This window comes from Salvelinus alpinus, chromosome 12 (assembly GCF_045679555.1).
Source record: "Salvelinus alpinus chromosome 12, SLU_Salpinus.1, whole genome shotgun sequence".
Lineage (NCBI taxonomy): Eukaryota > Metazoa > Chordata > Actinopteri > Salmoniformes > Salmonidae > Salvelinus > Salvelinus alpinus.
The window spans coordinates 27,291,245-27,313,776 of NC_092097.1; the positions used below are offsets into that span (position 1 = coordinate 27,291,245).

A 22,532-nucleotide genomic window follows, 5' to 3' on the forward strand; every position below is an offset into this window, starting at 1 on the left:
ATTAAATATACTAGTTTCAGTATAGTTTAGTTTTTCAAACGGATTTGTTAATTCTTTTATTTCAGTTTACTAAATCGTTTTAGTTTAACTTTTAGTTTACTATAATAACCGTGATGTGGACAAAGTCAAATGGTGTGGCACTAGTTGTGGTTAGCAAGGTAGTGGGCTCTAACTTTGCTGCATGAAGAAAAAGCAAGATATTGGCCCTTCCACCTTCAGATACTATGAGATTGCCCAACCTGCAAAGAAAGAGAGAAAAAGAGAAATTTAGAGAGAGATCTTATCTGACGTCACATGGTCTCATGGCTAGAAGTGGGTTGCAGGGAAATTAGGCCCCCACAAATGCTTCAGAGAGTATAACAGGCGGCTAATTAAAGCATCCTCCAATTCCGTAGTCCATTTCTAATTCTGACCCTTCAAGCTTTGACTCTGTCCTTCCTGCTGCATCCTGGGATTGGCCTGGTGCAGCTGATCTGTTGATAAGATTATCCAGAGAACCCTGTTAAATCTTGGGCCACAGTTTAGGCCAGCAGATGGCCACTAACTGTGAGAGGGGCGCTGGTTATGAGGTGTAGTGCAGTGTTGGTTGTACAGTAGCAAGGAACAAGGGTAATGATACTAGTTCACCTCGTTCAGAATAGCTCCACCCTCTCTGCTCACCTGAGTGACAAGTCAGCCGGTCAGACCTTTGAGTAAGAAGTAAGAGGGTGATTGGATAAATGCACATTCAACTGCCCCTAGGACACTGTTCACTACTTTAGTTCATCTGAGGGTGACTGAGGTGGACGCTCTGGACGTTTGAATATGTTGATTCATCTCATCCAACTCCTTTCACCCAAAAAAGTTTGTGAATTTGCACATGCACATGATGAAGGCGCAACAGCTCCTCTTCAACCTCAGGAGGCCAAAGAAATTTGGCTTGGCACCTAAAACCCTCAAACTTTTACAGATGCACAATTGAGAGCATCCTGTTGGGCTATATCACCGCCTGGTACGGCAACTGCACAGCCAGCAACCACAGGGCTCTCCAGAGGGTGGTGCAGTCTGACCAATGCATCACCCGGAGCAAACTACCTGCCCTCCAGGACACCTACAGCAGCCGATGTCACAGGAAGGCCAAAAAGATCATCAAGGACAACAACCACCCGAGCCATTGCCTGTTCACCCCGCTATCATCCAGAAGGCGAGGTCAGAACAGGTGCATCAAAGCTGGGACCGAGAGACTGAAAAACAGCTTCTATCTCAAGGCCATCAGACTGTTAAATAGCCATCACTAGCACATTAGAGGATGCTGCCTACATAGACTTGAAATCCCTGGCCACATCAATAAATGGAACACTAGTCACTTTAATAATGTTTACATATTTTTCATTACTCATCTCATATGTATATACTGTATTCTATTCTACTGTATCTTAGTCTATGCCGCTCTGACATTGCTCGTCCATATATTTATATATTCTTAATTGCATTACTTTACTTAGATTTGTGTGTATTGTGTATATGTTGTGAAATTGTTACATATTACATGTTAGATATTACTGCACTGTCAGACCTAAAAACACATGCATTTCGCTACACCTGCAATAACATCTGCTAAACACGTGTATGTGACCAATAACTTTGATTTGATTATATTGACCAGATACTCTAGTGCCTGCTCTACAATGAAAATAAATGTCTTCGAAAATGGAAGGCAACCGGCGGAGCCTAGATCAGGTGGGACCATTCTAGCCAATGCGAGGACAGATACGCGTGTGAACAACAGGCACAACGGTTTCCACTAGTTACTACAGCCACAAAGTCACACTTGGCTATATCGTAAAAGTTCACGAAAACAAAAATGCTAATCCACCAATGGTGTTAATTTAAGGTTAGGCATAAGGTTAGCAGTGTGGTCAAGATTTTAAATCAAATTTTAAGAAAATAAATTGTAGAAATAGGCGGGGTGTATGAATTTGTGGCTGTGGTAACTAGTGACGACCAGGCACAACTCCGATAGTTTTTTTCTCAAAGTTGCCGGGATGTCACGTGTCCTACTCACGTCATTACACTCGTAACAACCCAAATATTGCGAAACGTATGTTCGATCAAATAAGCTGTTATAATAATTTACTGTTATCCAAATTCGACACTCTCATTGACCTCCTTCACAAAAACTCCTCGCTATGGTGAGCAAAAAAATAAAAAAACGAAAAGCGCCACCTGCTGGAGAACACTTATCCCTCTCGCTTTGCCTCTTCCTCTCGGTCAAAAGTCCCATCCGTCAAAGTGCAGCAAAGCCTTTAATGTCAGTGAGTCTCACGAAACGAAGAGAGCAATTTAGAAATGATCCAATTGTGTAGCTAACGAGATATATATATATAAATTCGGTGGGGAAATGTATTTACTCAAGCAAATAGCTATTGTAGCAATATAGCTACTTATTTAGACAATAAGTTCACATTTCTGGAATATTTCCAAAGATCTTTGTTTTGAAAAAACGATTAGCTTGCTGGCTAGCGAAGTTGCCAGTGAAAACAACTGTTATAAGGCTGTATTCGGGACGTCTGAGAGAAACAAACTGTCAGCTACAGCAAGGTTATCAGTTGTTTCCTAGGCGAGGACAAGACAAGTGCTACAACTTTCTGCATCAGCTCTTCGAGCTGAGACAGGCCTCAACCATGGCAGGTGGTAAGTACACAGACAGAGCAGCTAAACTGAGTTTTATGCTGCATTTGTAACAAAGTGGGAAGGTGGTAATTATCAATTGTGACGTTGTAAATTCAAATTGGATGCATACTTTGAACTCATTGAAAAACGCCGATTGGCTAATGGCCAGGCTGCTTCATCAATAAACCGGCTATCATGCCTGTAAACAAATTAGTGTTCAAAAACCACATGAATAGATTGCTTTTTATAAATAATGTTTTGTTGTTAAATTTAACTGCTAAAAATGCTGTTGAGGCTATTTTTTTTAGGTGACGTCAGGGGTCAGCATGTGGGAGAAGTTGGAGCTCAGGTATGATATGAGTTTCCCACTAGCAATACGGCGCGTTTAAAACAAATGGGAACTCTGAAAAAAAAGTGACGTCAGTGATCTTCAGGCCGGCAACTCGGAGCTCTAGAAAGAGAGGCCAGAGTTCCCGAGTTGGATGACCGTTCAAATAGATTTTTCCCAGTTACTGAAGCACATTTCATTCGTAGGCCTATCTGTACTGGCCAAAAATCTACTACTCACCGGGAGCCTCTTAGGATCCCTCACTGTTGACCCATCCTCAACTTTCTTCACTGGTATAGCATAGGACACCTTCTGTACAACTCTGACCCTGGCAACCTCAACCTGCCTCTCCAGCACAGGACACCAGTACGAAAATGTCATAATACTTATGATACCAACATTTTAGTATACCATAGTACCGTTTCATATGATACTGGCAAATTCTTCGGCCCTACCGATCTAAAGAACACGCTGGCACCTGTTATAAAATGTTTATAAAGTCAGTTTTGTTTTAAAATTCTGTACAAAATTGTTAAGCAACAGCAACTAGTCTCTTGCATGCGCCGGTCCAATAATACTTAGCCATGGTGGCGAGGGGGATGCAGACCTTGATCAGTCTTCTGTTGTTACATTTTTTTATTTAACCTTCATTAACTAGGCAAGTAAGTTAAGAACAAATTCTTATTTTACAATGACGGCCTACCGGGGAACAGTGGGTTAACTGCCTTGTTCAGGGGCAGAAGGACAGATTTTTACCTTGTCAGTTTGGGATTCGATCAACAACGCTCTAACCACTAGGCTACCTGCCGCCCCATTTGATATATTGGAGCAGCGCGCAGAGCGAGCAAAGTTCATAGCCTACATTGAATATAATTTAATCCCTGGTATAACCAAGAGCACATGGTGTATGGAGCGATTTCAGTGCCAACAGAAATTGTATTTGAATTCCATAATTCTGAATTTGTATTAGGATTAGGATTTTGAATTTAATGTTTTTATTTGTAATACACATTGAATCATTGAATTCATAAATTGAACTTGTATTTCATGATTTGAAACTAAATTGATTGAATATTGCATTCAGTTTTCAAATTAAATTTGAATATTAAAATGCAATATTTGTATTCAGTTTTAGAATGGTAGATGGTGTATTCATTGTCTGTGTGGCAAGTTTACAAGCTATAATTTCAAGTTTATCGAATTTTCATATTCAACTTCTCAAATGCATTCAGATTAAGTTTTAAAATTCAGCTCTCTAAATTCAGATTCAAAACCAGAGACAACATCTTTGCCCACCATGAAAGGTAGAGGAGAACAGATAGAATCAAATGCTTTCTGTGGTAAACGGAAGCTTCTGGGGCTTTCTGAAGCCAATGTGGCATGTTTAATTAATTTTCTTCTTATGAATTTGGCTTTAGCATTCTAACCGTTTTGGATATAAACTATTATGACCCCATTCCTGAAAGCTAAGACTCTCTGGAACATGGACGTGCTTTCTGTTCCACTCTATGATGATCACAGGTCGTACTAGAAGGGAGTGTCACAAAAATAATTTGGCCTCCATAGGAATACAGTTGAATAGCAATGTCATAAACCTTCTAAGGATAGCTTTTCAGCTCCCTATTTAATCTTGCTCTTGTGACTGACTGGGTTCGAACCAGGTTTCCTGCATGTCACAAGACTGTGTTAGCCCACTTAGCTAAAGCCCATAGGGATGAGTCGAGCAAGGTTACTCGTCAAAAGAGCGTGGTTCATCGAACCACCTCAGTTACAGTTCTCCCCCCTTTGATCTCATACTCAGTGATCATGGCACCAATATACCCTACTGGGTTCGAATATCAGGCCTACTGCACAACAACACTTTCTGAGGCAAATAGAAGCAGAAGGATCTGTGCACCCCATTTAATGAGAGTGCAACAGAGGTGGTTTGGTGATCCATGCTTATGTAATGAGCATCCTTGCCAGAGACCTAAAGATTTATGTTAGATTGGCCGATGGGGTTCTAACCCAGGTCTCCTGTGTACCAGACAATGCAACTTTCCAGGTCTCAGACATGTTACTCATCACACAAGCGTGATCACCGAACCACCTGTGTTACACTTCACCCACCTTTGAGACCCACCAATGCCTAGGCTTTAGCTCAACAGTTTTGACATAGTAAGTCACATGTTAACCTTATAATGACTACCCTTGCTGGAGACTTGAAACTAACACGTCTAACACGAACTAAAACATGTCAAACTAACACGTCTTCAGGTCTCAGGCAAGGTTCTCATCACATAAGCATGGATCCCCAAACTACGCTCTTTTGATGAGTAACCTTGTTGGATCTTAGTTATTAGTATAGCAGATGGACATCTGTGAACCTCACTCATCAGCCTGATGTGTCACCCCTTGCGCAATTAAATAATGCCTTTTTTAATAGCACAATGTGTTGGAATGCTTCTGGAGGGTGGTTAGAAGTCCTGAGTTCGAGTCTCGATATGAGCGGAATCGGGGAAGCAGTACTAGCCAAGCAGGCAGCGTGAAGCCTTTACAGTGGAGCCACTGGACCTGGATCTACAGTTGCACTTGTTCAACCACTGGGGTCACTGGGGAGTGAGTTTAGGGGGTGAATGTAGCTAATGGGATCTGTGAAACTCACTCAGTGTCTCCCCTTGCGCAATTGAAGAAGGCCTTTTTCAATAGCACGGTGGGTTGGAACACTTCAGGTGGGTGGTCATGTGTGTTTGTGAGGCAGAGGTCCTGAGTTCAAGTCTTGGTATGAGCTGAATCAGGGGGAAGCTGTACTTGTTAAGCATTTACATTTTTGTAATTTAGCAGACACTTTTATCCATAATGACATACAGGATTAATTAGGGTTAAGTGCCTTGTTCAAGGGCTCTTCAACAGATTTTTCACCTAATATGCTCGGGGATTCGAACCAGAAACCTTTCGGTTACTGGCCCAACAATCTTAACTGCTAGGCTACCTGCCTCCCTATAGCAAGCAGCGTGTCGTCATTTAAATTAATGTCCTGAACTTATCCCTATAGGCTTTAGCTAAGTGTGCTAACACAGTTTTGTAAAATGCAGGAGACCTGGTTCGAACCCAGTCAGTCACAAGAGCAAGATGAAATATGGAGTGAAAAAGCTATCCTTAGAAGGGCTATAACAGGGCTATTCAACTACTTACTGTATATTCTTATGGGGGCCAAACTGTGGTTTTTGTCACACTATTTTAAGTTGGCCTGTGATCATAGAGGGAAACAGAAGGCACGTCCATGTTCCAGAGTCTTACCAAAACGGTTCAAACGCTAGAGCCAAATTCATGGGAAGAAAATAAATTAAACATGCCACATCGGTTTCAGAAACCACCAGAAGCTTCTGTTTATCACAGTAACAGTTTGATTCTATCTGTTCTCTTCTACCTTTCCTTGCTGGCAAAGTACCAGGATGTTGTCTCTGGTTTTGAATTTGAATTTAGAGAAATGAATTTGAAAACTGAATATGATAAGTTGAATATATGAAACTTTGATCAACCTGAAATTATAGTTTGTAAACTTGATACACAGATAATGAATATCTACCATACTATATGGAATATATAATATATAAATATGACTCCTATTACTGGAGCTACCTTTTTTCCCCCTGTGCGATTTTGCATGCATTTGATATAATTTCACAAACCATGTCACAGGCTGTTTTTAAACTAATCCCAGGCCTCTAATTATTGTTTTGATAACAACGTTGTTCAGTTACCAAGCTATCTAACAACCTGGTAACTTGACAGTAGGTCTAGACAAATTTGATTGGTACAGGAAGGAAGGAAAATTATCTGCTACTCATGAGATGTGCTTCAAAGGTAGGATTCATATAGGCCTAATGTAAGCCTAAACTATAAAAAATCTCTCTTTCTGGTGCTCCTTACATTGTTTGGTGCCATATGTTTTTAAAGTTGGGAGCAGTGTGAATGGTTTGTGAGAGAGAGAGTGGTGTGTGTTTATGAGAGTGATGGAGAGGGAGTGTGTGTGTGTTAACTGAAGAGTAAAGGTTCCATGCAGTGCTTTCCCCATATTGACACAATGACATGCATGAATATTCCTTACTCTCATTCCTCCAGCAAAATCACAGGTAGGCCTTTGCAAATATGAGCAAATTAACCATTCTATGCAGTATTCTATTATACAGTGTGCAGTTAAATTCAATATGTGTTGTATTGAGTAGAAGTGTGAATATCAGTGACAGGTTTTCTGTGTAGCACATGTGCATAACGTTTAGAAAGCAGGTACAAGTGTCGGGGGACGGGGTGAACAGGACATTAGACCAATCTGGATTTTTCCACCCAGTGGTATTGTGATACTACTCGGTATCATGATACTTGGCCTGGTATCATATCGTTGGTAAAATGTTGGTATCGTGACAACACTACTTCTGATCCCCAGCAACATGGGCACCCCTACAGTTAACACATCCTGCTTCTTTCACCGATACTACACATTCCTTTTTCTCATGCCCTCATGCATACTTCTCACATCTAGGAATCTCCCTACTACACCCTGCTGCAACATGACCATAAGCTTGGCACCTGAAATACCGTAGTGGATTTGGCACAAAAGCTTGTACGGGATAACTGATATATCGTAGCATTACTTTGTCAGGTAAAGACTTAGCATCAAAACTCAAAAGGACAGACGGTGACTCTTGTATTTCACCACGCTCGCCACCGGGTCTGAGTCGCACCAAATGGCGGGCGTCACAGACACCGGGAATTTTCGACTTCAGTTGATCTACCTCCATCCTTACCGCTACCCCAGTAATCACTATTTTCAATGGCACCCTGTTCCTGAGAGCAAAGCAAGTAACAGTTATTGTCCAGCCTGTACAGCAGAGCCTGAAAGAAAGGCACAGAGGAAGGAATAAGAACCTGAGGAATTCCCAATAACAATCCTCTCATTCTCAGGTTTAGGACTGTTAGATAGTGTTGGCATCATTTGTCTTGGTTGCCTGCCATAGACTTGGGGCTTTTGGGTGATGTATTGTTTTCCCTGGGAAAAATGTAGGCCTCTGTTTCTAGCCGTGTAGCTACACCTCGGGGAGGGAGAGAAGTCAGTCCTTTTCTAAAAACTGGGTCAGATTTATTGGAATGTTGCACACAGCCTGCTGTAGTTATTTTTTACTCCACTGAAACCACCCTTTTTACCTTTTCGGCAGTTGCCACACAGTCTGAATGTTTAATAAGACGTTTCTTTGTACAGTTCTATTGACAAGTGACTGTATTATCGACACTTAAATTATTGATTGTCACATTCGTTTTTGGTGTCAAGAATAGCGTGTCAAGTTCAACATTTCTATCATAGGTCAACCTTGGAACAAAGCCGGTGAACACAACTGGTATACTGTGCTTCAGAGATTTTCACTAAAGAATGATTTGTCCTTTGATGTAGTCATATCTTCTTACCACTAGATGGTGGTCTTTACATTGTATTCCTCTACCTCTTTTGCAACCTGTTGTCAGTGATTATCCATTTCAACACATTGTCCTCACATCACAGACATTCATATATATTTCTCTTGAATCACAGTGCAGTCTTGATTAGAGGTCGACCGATTAAATCGGCATGGCCGATTAATTAGGTCCGATTTCAAGTTTTCATAACAATCGGTAAATCGGCCTTTTTGGACGCCAATTATGGCCGATTACATTGCAATCCATGAGGAGACTGCGTGCCAGGTTGACCACCTGTTACGCGAGTGCATCATCAAAAGGACCTTGTGGCTGCAAGGAACCAAGGTAAGTTGCTAGGTAGTGTTAAACTTATCTTATAAAAAAACAATTAATCTTCACATAATCACTAGTTAACTACACATGGTTGATGATATTACTAGGTTAACTAGCTTGTTCTGTGTTGCATATAATCAATGCGGTGCCTGTTAATTTATCGTCGAATCACAGCCTACTTCAACTTGATGATTTACCAAAAGTGCATTCGAGAAAAAAGCACAATCGTTGCAGTAATGTACCTAACCATGTACCTAATGTACCTAATAAACATCAATGCCTTTCTTAAAATCAATACACAAGTATATATTTTTAAACCTGCATATGTAGTTAAAAGAAAGTCATGTAAGCAGGCAATATTAACTAGGGAAGTTGTGTCACTTCTCTTGTGTTCAGTGCAAGCAGAGTCAGGGTATATGCAGCAGATTGGGCTGCCTGGCTCGTTGCGAACTGTTGAAAGGCCATTTATTCCTAACAAAGACCGTAATGAATTTTGACTGAATTTTACATAATTATGATATAACATTGACGGTTGTGCAATGTAACAGTAATATTTAGACTTAGGGTTGCCACTAGAGGTCGACCGATTATGATTTTTCAACGCCGATAATGTAATGGTCTGGGTGTAGCTGGTTCCAGAGGAGTCAGGCGCAGGACAGCAGAGATGAGTAACACAAGTAACTTTACATAAATATTCCAATAACATGTCGTAATACTGAGCACACAATAACGGACCGAACATACATAAAACAATCACACACAAAAACCATGGAGAAAAGAGGGTTAAATTACGAACATGTAATTGGGGAATTGAAACAAGGTGTGTAAAACAAAGACAAAACAAATGGAAAATGAGAAGTGGATCGGCGATGGCTAGAAGGCCGGTGACGTCGACCGTCGAATGCCGCCCGAACAAGGAGAGGGACCGACTTCGGAGGAAGTCGTGACAGATGCCGATTATTGAAGGACCAAAAAAAGCCGATACCGATTAATCGGCCGATTTTTAAAATAAATAAATAATATATTTTTAAAATAATAATAATACAAAAATAATTGATTTATTATTTATAATAATGACAATTACAACAATACTGAATGAACACTTATTTTAATATAATACATCAATAAAATTAATTTAGCATCAAATAAATAATGAAACATGTTCAATTTGGTTTAAATAATTCAAAAACAAAGTGTTGGAGAAGATGACAAAAGTGCAATATGTGCCATGTAAAAAAAGCTAACGTTTAAGTTTCTTGCTCAGAACATGAGAACATATGAAAGCTCCTTTTAACATGAGTCTTCAATATTCCCAGGTAAGAAGTTTTAGGTTGTAGTTATAGGAATTATAGGACTTTCTCTCTATACGATTTGTATTTCATATACCTTTGACTATTGGATGTTCTTATAGGCACTTTAGTATTGCCAGTGTAACATTATAGCTTCCATCACTCTCCTCGCCGCTACCTGGGCTCGAACCAGGAACACATCGACAACAGCCACACTCGAAGCATCGTTACCCATCGCTCCACAAAAGCCGCGGCCCTTGCAGGGCAAGGGGAACAACTACTTCAAGGTCTCAGAGCGAGTGCCGTCACCGATTTGAAACGCTTTTAGCGCGCACCCCGCTAACTAGCTAGCCATTTCACATCTGTTACACCAGCCTAATCACGGGAGTTGATAGGCTTGAAGTCATAAACAGCATGCTTGAAGCACAGCGAAGAGCTACTGGCAAACGCACAAAAGTGCTGTTTGAATTAATGCTTACGAGCCTGCTGCTGCATACCACCGCTCAGTCAGACTGCTCTATCAAATCATAGACTTAATTATAACATAATAACACACAGAAATACGAGCCTTAGGTCATTAATATGGTCAAATCTGGAAACTATCATTTCGAAAACAAAACATTTATTCTTTCAGTGAAATATGGAACCGTTCAGTATCTTATCTAACGGGTGGCATCCATAAGTCTAAATATCCCTGTTACATTGCACAACCTTCAATGTTATGTCATAATTACGTAAAATTCTGGCAAATTAGTTCGCAACGAGCCAGGCGGCCCAAACTGTTGCGTGTACCCTGACTCTGCGTGCAATGAACGCAAGAGAAGTGACACAATTTCACCTGGTTAATATTGCCTGCTAACCTGGATTTCTTTTAGCTAAATATGCAGGTTTAAAAATATACTTCTGTGTATTGATTTTAAGAAAGGCATTGATGTTTATGGTGAGGTACATTCGTGCAACGATTGTGCTTTTTTTGCAAATGCGCTTTTGTTAAATCATCCCCCGTTTGGCGAAGTTGGCTGTCTTTGTTAGGAAGAAATAGTCCTCACACAGTTCGCAACGAGCCAGGCGGCCCAAACTGCTGCATATACCCTGACTGTTGCACAGAACGCAAGAGAAGTGACATAATCTCCCTAGTTAAAAGAAATTCATGATATCAGGCAATATTAACTAAATATGCAGGTTTAAAAATATATAGTTGTGTATTGATTTTAAGAAAGGCGTTGATGTTTATGGTTAGGTACACATTGGTGCAATTGTGCTTTTTTCGCTAATGCGCTTGTTAAATCACCCGTTTGGCGAAGTTGGCTATTATTCAATGATAAATTAACAGGCACCGCATTGATTATATGCAACGCAGGACAAGCTAGATAAACTAGTAATATCATCAACCATGTGTAGTTAACTAGTGATTATGTTAAGATTGATTGTTTTTTATAAGATAAGTTTAATGCTAGCTAGCACCTTACCTTGGTTCCTTGCTGCACTGGCATAACAGGTAGTCAGCCTGTCACGCAGTCTCCTCGTGGAGAGCAATGTAATCGGCCATGATCGGTGTCCAAAAATGCAGATTACCGATTGTTATGAAAACTTGAAAATCGGCCCTAATTAAATCGGCCATTCCGATTAATTGGTCGACCTCTAGTTGTCAACCGTTCGATAAAATACGGAACGGTTCCGTATTTCACTGAAAGAATAACCTTTTTGTTTTTGAAATGATAGTTTCCGGATTTGACCATATTAATGACCAAAGGCTCGTATTTTTGTGTGTTTATATTATAATTAAGTATATGATTTGATATTTGATAGAGCAGTCTGACTGAACGGTGGTAGGCATCAGCAGGCTTGTAAGCATTCATTCAAACAGCAGCTCTTAGCAATGCTGGGATGCAAAGTGCCTGTAAGAACATCCAATAGTCAAAGGTATATGAAATACAAGTGGTATAGAGAATTTTTTTCCTATAATAACTACAACCTAAAACTTCTTAACTGGGAATATTGAAGAACTGGGAATATTGAACCACCAGCTTTCATATGTTCTCATGTTCTGAGCAAGGAAGTTAAACGTTAGCTTTTTTACATGGCACATATTGCACTTTTACTTTCTTCTCCAACACTGTGTTTTTGCATTATTTAAACCAAATTGAACAGGTTTCATTATTTGAGTCGAAATGGATTTTATTTATGTATTAAGTTAAAATAAGTATTCATTGTTCATTCAGTATTGTTGTAATTGTCATTTATTACAAATATATACAGTTGAAGTCGGAAGTATACATACACCTTAGCCAAATGCATTTAAACTCAGTTTTTCACAATTCTTGACATTTAATCCTAGTAAAAATTCCCTGTCTTAGGTCAGTTAGGATTCCCACATTATTTAAAACCATTTGAAATAATAGTAGAGTGATTTATTTCAGCTTTTATTTCTTTCATCACATTTCCAGTGGGTCAGACGTTTACATACACTCAATTAGTATTTGGTAGCATTGTCTTTAAATTGGGTCAAACATTTCGGGTAGCCTTCCACAAGCTTCCCACAATAAGTTGGGTGAATTTTGGCCCATTCCTCCTGACAGAGCTGGTGTAACTGATTCAGGTTTGTAGGCCTCCTTGCTCGCACACGCTATTTCAGTTCTGCCCACAAATGTTCTATAGGATTGAGGTCAGGGCTTTGTGATGGCCACTCCAATACCTTGACTTTGTTGCCCTTAAGCCATTTTTCCACAACTTTGGAAGTATGCTTGGGGTCATTGTCCATTTGGAAGACCCATTTGCGACCAAGCTTTAACTTTCTGACTGATGTCTTGAGATGTTGCTTCAATATATCCACCTAATTTTCCTTCCTCATGAAGCCATCTATTTTGTGAAGTGCACCAGTCCCTGCTGCAGCAAAGCACCCCTACAACATGATGCTGCAACCCCCGTGCTTCACGGTTGGGATGGTGTTCTTCGGCTTGCAAGCCTCCCCCTTTTTCCTCCAAACATAACGATGGTCATTATGGCCAAACAGTTTATATTTTTGTTTCATCAGACCAGAGGACATTTCTCCAAAAAGTATGATCTTTATCCCCATGTGCAGTTGCAAACCGTAGTCTGGCTTTTTTATGGCGGTTTTGGAGCAGTGGCTTCTTCCTTGCTGCGCGGCCATTCAGGTTATGTCGATATAGGACTCGTTTTACTGTGGATATAGATACTTTGTACTTGTTTCCTCCAGCATCTTCACAAGGTCCTTTGCTGTTGTTCTGGGATTGATTTGCACTTTTCGCACCAAAGTACGTTCATCTCTAGGAGACAGAACGCGTCTCCTTCCTGAGCGGTATGATGGCTGCGTGGTCCCATGGTGTTAATACTTGCATACTATTGTTTGTACAGATGAATATGGTACCTTCAGGAGTTTGGAAATTGCTCCCAAGGATGAACCAGACTTGTGGAGGTCTACAATTTATTTTCTGAGGTCTTAGCTGATTTCTTGTGATTTTCCCATGATGTCAAGCAAAGAGGAACTGAGTTTGAAGGTAGGCCTTGAAATACATCTACAGGCACAGTTCCAGTTGACTCAAATGATGTCAATTCGCCTATCAGAAGCTTCTAAAGCCAAACAAGCTGTTTAAAGCCAACTTAGTGTATGTAAACTTCTGACCCACTGAAATTGTGATACAGTGAAATAATCTCTGTAAACAATTGTTGGAAAAATTACTTGTCATGCACAAAGTAGATGTCCTAACCGACTTGCCAAAACTATAGTTTGTCAACAAGAAATGTGTGGAGTGGTTGAAAACGAGTTTTAATGACTCAAACCTAAGTGTATGTAAACTTCCGACTTCAACTGTATATAAAAATAGGCCAATTAATCGGTGTCAGATTTTTTTGGCCCTCCAATAATCGGTATCGGCATTGAAAAATCATAATCGGTCGACCTCTAGTCTTGATAACCTACCCTTCCGTGTTAAGGATGTTCTTGTATGGACTGAGAGAGAGAAACTGTTGATTTATCTGTGTGAATTCCTGTCTTGTTAAAACATTTTTTGATTTAACTAGGCAAGTCAATTAAGAACAAATTCTTATTTACAATGACGGCCTACATCGGCCAAAAGACGCTGGGCCAATTGTGTGCCGCCATATGGGACTCCCAATCACGACCGGTTGTGATACAGCCTGGATTCGAACCAGGGTGTCTGTAGTGACACCTCAAGCACTAAGATGCAGCACATTAGACCGCTTCGCCGCTCAGGAGCCCACTCAGTCTTGTTGCTAATAACATTGCTTGATGTTGACATGCTGTTAACATTCTCTGTATACCACATGACACGAGAACAATTAATAATTATCATATTTTTTCTCTCTGGCACTGGAATGAGTTTACACTTCTCTCATTGCTTGTATGGCTCAGTTTCTTGCAGGGCACAGGGCAGTAGGGTGATTTGGCACTAGATGACAGTGTATTGACATGGCAGGAAGTTTGGAGCATGTCATGGAGTGCTGAGTTGGCCTGCCTGCCAGGAAAGGTATCTTGCTTTTTCTGCATCATCACAGGGTATTTATAATCCATGATGTCAGGCATGCAGAATTTTATCCACCCCTCTTCCCTGGCTGGGCTGCCTGCCTGTCTGCCTTCTCTCCCCAGAGAGATTTTCCAGGAAAGGAGCTTGTGAGCCCACTAGTCTGCTTATAAAGCACTCTGTGTTGGATTCTCCCACACCACCTTAAATTCTCTCATTTGGCTTCCAGCTGTGTCCTCCATTTTCTGTTTGTATTTTTTAACAACCGATCAACGATATTTGTCATAAAAATTGAAAAAAATTGAAGACAAAAAAAACTCTGGTGCTCTTGTTGGTGCTGCTGTGCTGTGCTGTACCATGGCTGCTGTGGTGAAGTTGTGTGTCTCTCTCAGGGCCTACTGCCTGTCACACTGACTGCACTGGAGACTCTAAACTGCAATGCCCTCCTCCTCCGTTGTCTTTCTCCGCATTGGCTCTCGTCAGCTCTTTCCATGGTTGCTGGGGCAACTGAGGAGGATGGGGCCCAGCGGGGCAGGGGGAAACCTTGGGCTGCGTTGTGTCCCGCCCCTGTGCTGCCTGACTGCTGACCTGCTGCTGGGGTTGGGGCTAGGCGGGGGGAGGAACCAGCCCTGCAGAGGGGCTTCCACAGGCCCGGGATGGGCCCTGCCATCCAGCTGCATAAAAGGTCCCCCTAGTGTTAGTGCTAGTGTCACAGCTTCTCCCTCTGCCGGCTGTTCTACAGCTCTGTCTCACTCTGCTCCGACTGTCACAGGAGCACAGGCAGCAAGATGTCATCCTCCTCATCCAGCGAGGGCCAAGGGAAGCCCAAGCCCAAATCCCCACTGCGCAAGAGAGGGAGTATGCAGAGCACCACCAGCCCTGGTGAGTGGAGAGGTGTGGGTGCAGGGGTTCCCAGAGAGAGGAGTAAAGGAATGCAGGGGTTAAACAGGGGGGGGGGGGGGGGGGGGGGGCACACCTGGAGTCGAATTGACACATTTGCTAGTGTAGTAGTGTGAAGGCACTCAATGTTAAAGAAAAACAGAAGTGGATATCTTAATGTTCTTTCTCTGATACATTTTTTGGGGATGAGTTTGTTTATTAGGCCTACGTTCTAATGGGAGTTTTGCAAGCACTTTGACTTGTACTGTATTACTGACTGTGAAGAGGATGTAGTACAAAGTACTGTAAAAAGGGATTTTCCTTCTGTGTTTATTTGAAAAAATACATGCTTGGTAAATGCATGGGTAATCATGGAATGTGGCTTGCTTGATTGTTTCTAATAGCCTAATCAAGGTTGTTATTCACCAACAGCAGCAGATGGAATCGCCAGACAGATTGATTAAAAGTGTGATGTTTTTATCATTGCTTTAGCATTAAGGTACTGAATCTCCCAGTAATACGCACTGTAGCAACTCCGTGTAGGAGTAGTGACTTGGTTGGCCTCCTGATGATGCTTGACTCGTGTGGGAGAGGCTTTGAAGGAGAGAATTTCAAAGCAGTGTTTGAACCTAAAGGCCCTCCTTGCACACAGTCCTTTTTTTAAATTCAAGAATGTACTCATATGGACACTATCGTTAGTGTCCATGTGCATGACAAGTCTTCCAGCCCCTCCATATCTCCCCCAGTGGGCTTGGACAGGGCACAGTGATAGGGGCCCTTTATCTCCTATCATCACAGCCCTCACCATGGGGTCCAAACAGGAAACAACACAACAAATAAAATACATAATATAAATATACATACATAGCACTACATTTACATTACATTTTAGCCATTCAGCAGAAGTTCCTATCCAGAGCGACCCACAGCTAGTGCATTCATCTTATGATAGCCAGGCGGGACAACCAAATAGCACAGTCGTATCCCAATCACATACATAATACAATGCAAAATACAATACAAAATGTGTAAAAATGTCTGTGTGTCTCTTCGCTGTACCAGTCATGCCGTAAGGTGTTCTTTTATTTTTATATGGTTTTATTGCTAGCTGAGTTTCCTGGGGTGGCAGACAGTTCCTTTTAATACTGTGTGTTTCCCCGCCTCTGTTCTGGACCTGGGGACTGTGAAGAGACCTCTGGTTGCATGTCTTGTGTGATACCGATGAGTGTCTGAACTGTATGCCAACTGCTTGAACAGTCAGTTCGGTACCTTCAACACCTTGCACAAAGACCAACAGTGATGCACTTAATCTCTCCTCAACTTTGAGCCAGGAGAGATTGACATGCATGTCATTGACATTTGCTTTTTGTGTACATCAAAGCTCAATACGTGCTGCTCTGTTTTGGAACAACTGCAAATTGCTTATGTCCTCCTTTGCCGCACCTGACTTGACCACACAACTGGACAGTATTCCAGGTGCAACAAAAGTAGGACCTGTCTGGTTGACTGAGATATCAAGAAAGTAGAGCAACGCCTTATCATGGACAGACCTCTTCCCATTTTAGTAACCATTGAGTCTATATGTTTTGACCATGATAGCAGGCTATCTAGGGTGACACCCAGCAATTTAGTCTCTTCAACTTGCTCAATAGGCACATTATTCAAAATGATGCTTTTCTTTTTGAGATATTTAGCACCAGCCTATTGCTAGTTACCCATTCTAAAAATCACTGGAGTGCAATGTTAAGGGTGTCAGTTATTTATTTTACTGTAGGAGCCGACGTGTATACTGTTGAGTCGTCAGCGTACATGGACACACAGGCTTTATTCAAGGTCAATGGAAGGTTATTAGTAAACACAGAAAACAATAATGGTCCAAGCTGGCTGCCCTGCGGTACATCACACTCAACCAAATTTGTATTAGAGAGGGTTCCATTAAAGAAAACCCTCTGTTCTATTGGATAGGTAACTGTCCATCCATTGTACGGCAGAGGATGTTAATCCATAACACCTAAGTATTTATCAATATGTTATGATCAAAGCTAGCACTGGGGCCTGTTGCACAAAACTAGGATAAGGGATTAAGCCAGGATATCTTGGTGATCCTGGCTCAATTGATCCGTAATCCGGTTGCACTAAAGATGGATAGGGGGCAGGAGGATATGTTATGGTATAAATTACCATGGAGATTTATTCTGTGGAGCTAGCCTGCTCCAGACCAGGCTAAATTCCAGGATCTATTTAATCTCATCCCTAATGTCAGTCAGCAGTCACCACAAATGGAAACCAATAGTTATTTCACTGCTCACTATACATTGTTATCACATATAACTAGACCCACTGTTATTATTTAAACGTTTGTGATCATTAATTTCAATGATTTTGGATAAATGATTTTTAGATGATGTTGCTATCATTAGATAATTTACAGTTTCCCATAGACTATAAGGCTATATATAAAATGATAGAATATTAGGGCCACAGAGGGGAAAAAAACACAAGTCATAATATTGTAACCAGTTGTTTTAAAGGAGGACAGTTGTTAAAATGACAGATGTGGGGCATTTCGTGAAATTGTACTTCAGTATGGTTTCATAAACAAAGACATGCTGATGTGCCAGAATATTAAGTATCACATTGTCATAAGTATCAAAACTGTAAAAACAATATGTAGCTTTTCTGCAGAAAGAACCAGCCTCATAAATTTATGACTTTATCCTTTTTCTTCAGTGTGGCCCTAGTACTCTGTCATATAAACAAATACACATTCCATATGAATATAAAAACACAATGTGTAACATTATGTTCCTTTATTGAATAAGGACAAAACAAAGCAGGTAAACCATCAGCTCCTTTCGAAACTGAAGTCACAGTGACTCTACAAGATGGAAAGCACAGAATCCAAGCATATTATACAAAATGATACATACACATTCAAAGGTCTGTATATAACACACCCTGCATGTCTGCACACTAAAATAAATGCAGGACAAATCCATACACATCAACTGAACAGACAAATGAATGGATGCAGTAGCCTCCCTGCAGCCTTGTATTACACACAGTATACCGCACAAACATCATAAGAGGCCAAATTCGTCAAAAAACGAACCCAAAAAAACCCAAATTCCTCTGCCACCGCAGGACATATTTAACCAAAATTGAAAGCACACATACTAACTAAAATAATTCAACACATATTGGTCCCTCAGCAGCCGACCACTGTCGTCATCAGGGAAGATTGCCGGATTGTCCCAGTCCATGGCTGGTGGCACTCTGGGGGCCCTCTCCTTCCTCAGGCAGGCCACATTGTGGAGGACAGCACAAGCCACAGTAATATCACATGCCCTAACAGGGCTGACCCTTAATTTGTGAAGGCAGTGAAAGCGTGCCTTCAGGAGGCCAAAGGTCATTTCAACTCTGGCCCTGGTCCTGGCATGGGCATGGTTGTAGGCCTGCTGTGCTTCCTGGGGGTCTGTGAAAGGTGTCAGGAGAAAAGGCTGGCAGCCATACCCCCTGTCTCCCAGCAACACACCAGAGAATTCACCTGTCAACACAAAATCTCATCATTACTACCTCATAAACACAGTGATATTCTTGACACAGCCATGATGGTTATAAATAGGGGTTGTGTGGCTTACCTTGTGATAGGCACTGATAGATTTCAGAGGCCCGAAAGATTCTGGAGTCATGGACTGAGCCAGGCCATTTTGCCACAACATTGCTGATCACACAGTCAGCATTGCAGACCATCTGAAATCATAAGATGAGGAATATTACACCAATCAATGCACATCACTGGCAATGCAGAGTGTTCGTCAATGGACAATATCAAAAAGTTATGTTCACCTGAACATTAATGCTGTGAAAGGATTTCCTATTCACAAAATCGGCCTCATGGGCACCTGAGGGGGCTTTTATCCTTATGTGTGTGCAGTCCACTGCACCAATGACATTGGGGAAACCTGTCACACAAAGTAATGAGTATCCTACTATGTGTTAACAGTTGTCCTGTAATTTGTAGATCCTCTTACCTGCAATCCTATAGAACTCCTCTTCGATGTCACAGAGTCTTCTGTGGCCAGGGAAGGAGATGAAGACATCTGCTAATGCTTTGATAGCCAGACACACACTCCTTATTGTGCGGCAAATTGTGGCCTTGTTCAGCTGTTCTGCATCCCCCACTGAGTACAGGAAGGCTCCACTAGCAAAAAAGCGCAAGGCCACACAAACCATTTGCTCCACACTCAGTGCATGGCTCCGTGCAGTGCGGTGCTTAATCCTGGGACCCAGTAGTCTGCATAGATACCTGATGCCATCTGCAGAAAACCTGTATCTTTCATATAGATGGTCATCAGGGAAGGCCAGTGGGTCCAACCGGTCCCTGAAGACCCTTTCTCGCCTGAAGGCTCTCCTCAGCACAAGTGCTTCTTCATCCACCACATCTCGCACGAATGGGCATGCCATTGTCAGAGCAGAAAGGAACACACAATTTTGGGCCTTCATATAGGCTAGTGGCCACACCTGGTGCTGGGGGGGTGGGCAAAAGAGGGCGATGCCTTATAACGATGACTTGGTTGTACTGATTGCTGGGAAAATAAAAAAAACCTTAGAAAGATGCCACCGTCCTGTGTGCTCACAATAAGAGCTCATATGTCATGGCTCACTTGACTTTACGAGAATATACCTAATTTTTATTTTGAGCTGTGTCATCTTCTTGGAGCTGGGGGAGGAAAGAAAAATAATGATTAATACATTTGTGTTACAGTTAGCATACAGTGTACATTGAAGGCATATCTCACCTCCCTCTCAAGTTTTTTTATTTCAAGGTCCAGTTTCCTAATTGTCCTCTTTTTTATTTCGGACTCCAGTGCAAGATTTTCCATCTTTTTCTTCTTGTACTGAATGTCTATGTCTGCCAGTTCTATTTGGCGCCGGAGGTGGTTGCCATACAACTTTCTGATAGCTTGTGAGCTCTGTGAACACAATACAATTAGCGCAGCTGGAATTTGGCAGGATGTGGTGTCCTTTTATTAATACGCACTATGTTGCCAGGCTGGTTTTCCCACTGTATAGCATCTGGGTCCTGTAAAAGAAATTAGATGTTTTGATTTTGATGAGGACTCCTCACCATTGTAGAGTAAATAGTACTTTCACAGTCTTAACATGATACCTCATGCCTTCTGGAATCCAGAGAGATGGTCTCCTCCTCATCATCGTCTCCATCATGTGCTGTTGCTGCTGCACTGGGGCCTTCACCCTATCACATTTAATCGGATTCATATTGAAGCTAGTAGACAAGACATGCCAGGCCTACAGTATGCCTTTGATGGAGTACTCACTGGATCAGCATCGTCTGGTGCTTGTGCTGGTGGCTCTAACAGGAACACAGTGCTGCCAGACACTGCAAGGCAATAGGTAAACCAAAGTCAGACAGTCCAAATTGATTCAATATGAATGTGGTTGTATCCCATGTAGAGATGGAAGGACATACCTTGAATGAAGCGGGTGGCATCTTGGGAGGAACCTATGCTCGTCTCTTTCCCCCCAGGGATCCCCTCTAAGACGGGCCTGCCTTTATTTAGCTCCAAGGCCATGTCCTCTGCTGGGGTAAGGTCAGCCTTTGGTGACCCACCACCCGTGCCTTGTCTGTGGGTATTCTTTTTCACTGCTAAAACAGTACAGACAATGTGTGAGCAGGCACCTTCTGGGTACAATATATGCTTGTGCTTTGTTAAATATTAGTCAGGGACCATACCATTCTGCAGAATGTTCTTGTATTTGATTTTGACCTGCTGCCATGTCCGTTTTGGCCCGTTCATGTTTAATCTACACACACACACACACACACACACACACACACACACACACATTTAATGGAGTCACACTGCAAAAAATTACTTGGTATTTTTGTCTTGTTTTCAGTAAAAATATCAAAAAATTTATCATAGCTTTATACAGTGTGATGGAGTTACTTTACACAATTTCACTCATATCTGCAGTGCATTTCAATTAAAAATTTAACCGTTTCATAATTACAGTACAACTGCATTTTTGGAGATGTGAATTAAATATTTGAATTGTAATTGTGATGTTTCAGCGGAGCGGTGAGTGTGTAATTGTGCACTACTTACGCATTCAGGCGGTCTGCAATACTTTGCCACGCTTTTTCTCTTTGCTTTATCACTGTGGCGGTGTTGCCTTTCTTCTTAATTATATCTTTTACCTCCTCGTATGCCTCCATGAGGATTTGTGCTTCCGACGGGGAAAAGTACGCGGCTCTAGTTGCCATGGTAAATCAGTTAATCTGTGATCTGTGGCGGGGTCTATTTGAGTGAGCCGTGAGCGCGCACCTATCCAGGATTGGTTTCACCTGGCTTAATGAATCCGTGTCTGCTCATCCTGGCTTGGTCTTTGTGCAACCAATTAAGCCTGGACGCACATGTTTTGGCTTCATTGAGCTCAGCTGAGTCATTTATCCCGGATGTCTTAATTCTACTTTTGTGCAACAGGCCCCTGGAGTCCAACAAAACAGCTCCCACAATCTTCATCAGTCATTCTATATAATAACATTGCATTTGGTCGAATACGATTCTTTCCAGAAGTTTGCTAAGCACCGGTAACAGGCTGATTGGTTTGCTGTTTAAACCATTAAAGGGTGCTTTGCTATTTTTGGGCAGCGGAATTACCTTTGCTTCCCTCTAGGCCTGAGGGCACACTGTCTTTTAGGCTTAGATTGAAGATGTGGCAAATAGAAGTCTAAATTTATTCTGCTACCAACCTCAGTAATTTACCATCCAGGTTGTCGTTCATCGTCTATCTATGGGGATTTGGTCGTTTTAACAGTCAGTTTCTTTATGGGCGCTTGCCTGTCAGTATCCGGAAGAAGCAATTTCATAAATGCAGCGGCAGGATGTTCCTCATTACACACATCAGACCAACAAATATTTTTCACATCTTCAACATACGTATCATTGCAAAACCTCTTGTATGATCGCTTATACACTATTTTAGGACCAGTCTTTGGAACTTTGGTTTTCTTTTCTTAGATAGGGCTATCCAGTGGGTATGGATATTGTTTTGGAGCAGATTTCTGCAGAATTCGTATGGATATGGTTA

At 41.6% G+C, this 22,532-nt stretch overlaps 2 protein-coding genes across 6 annotated transcripts in view; one reads left to right on the top strand and one right to left on the bottom strand.

The window, feature by feature from the left end:
• Window positions 1–2,258: 2,258 nt before the first annotated feature.
• The window catches only part of LOC139535805 (AMP deaminase 2-like), a 66,133-nt gene continuing 45,859 nt past the window's right edge, over window positions 2,259–22,532 (top strand). Inside the window, exon 1 of one of the 3 annotated variants that reach the window (XM_071335616.1) lies at window positions 2,259–2,673. In XM_071335616.1, coding sequence (XP_071191717.1) covers window positions 2,664–2,673 — 10 coding nt within the window. In that variant the 5' untranslated portion in view covers window positions 2,259–2,663. Of the gene's footprint in view, window positions 2,674–15,201; window positions 15,417–22,532 lie in introns of those variants that run through there. The other 2 variants (XM_071335614.1, XM_071335615.1) reach the window with 2 other exon arrangements.
• On the bottom strand, window positions 18,186–22,092 carry LOC139535804 (myb/SANT-like DNA-binding domain-containing protein 4). Of its 3 annotated transcripts, XM_071335613.1 has the most exons (10): window positions 21,548–22,092; window positions 21,172–21,242; window positions 20,908–21,084; window positions 20,756–20,817; window positions 20,587–20,673; window positions 20,458–20,499; window positions 20,216–20,389; window positions 20,101–20,136; window positions 19,055–20,002; window positions 18,186–18,960 (listed from the first exon to the last, which is right to left on the bottom strand). In XM_071335613.1, the coding sequence occupies exons 1-8, from the start codon at window positions 21,703–21,705 to the stop codon at window positions 20,101–20,103; spliced, it is 807 nt and encodes a 268-aa protein (XP_071191714.1). In that variant the 5' UTR covers window positions 21,706–22,092; the 3' UTR covers window positions 18,186–18,960; window positions 19,055–20,002. The 3 variants fall into 3 exon arrangements, with proteins under 3 accessions (XP_071191714.1, XP_071191713.1, XP_071191712.1); XM_071335612.1 differs by having other exon boundaries at window positions 20,101–20,389; XM_071335611.1 differs by having other exon boundaries at window positions 19,055–20,389.

Bases quoted from the DNA above. Each gene is read 5' to 3' on its own strand.
- LOC139535804 (XM_071335612.1), bottom strand. From the start codon at position 21,705: ATGGCAACTAGAGCCGCGTACTTTTCCCCGTCGGAAGCACAAATCCTC. The intron at 20,818-20,907 runs GTATGTCCTTCC...ATTGCCTTGCAG, and splicing joins TGCCACCCGCTTCATTCAAG to TGTCTGGCAGCACTGTGTTC. The intron at 20,674-20,755 runs GTGAGTACTCCA...TAAATGTGATAG, and splicing joins CACCAGACGATGCTGATCCA to GGTGAAGGCCCCAGTGCAGC.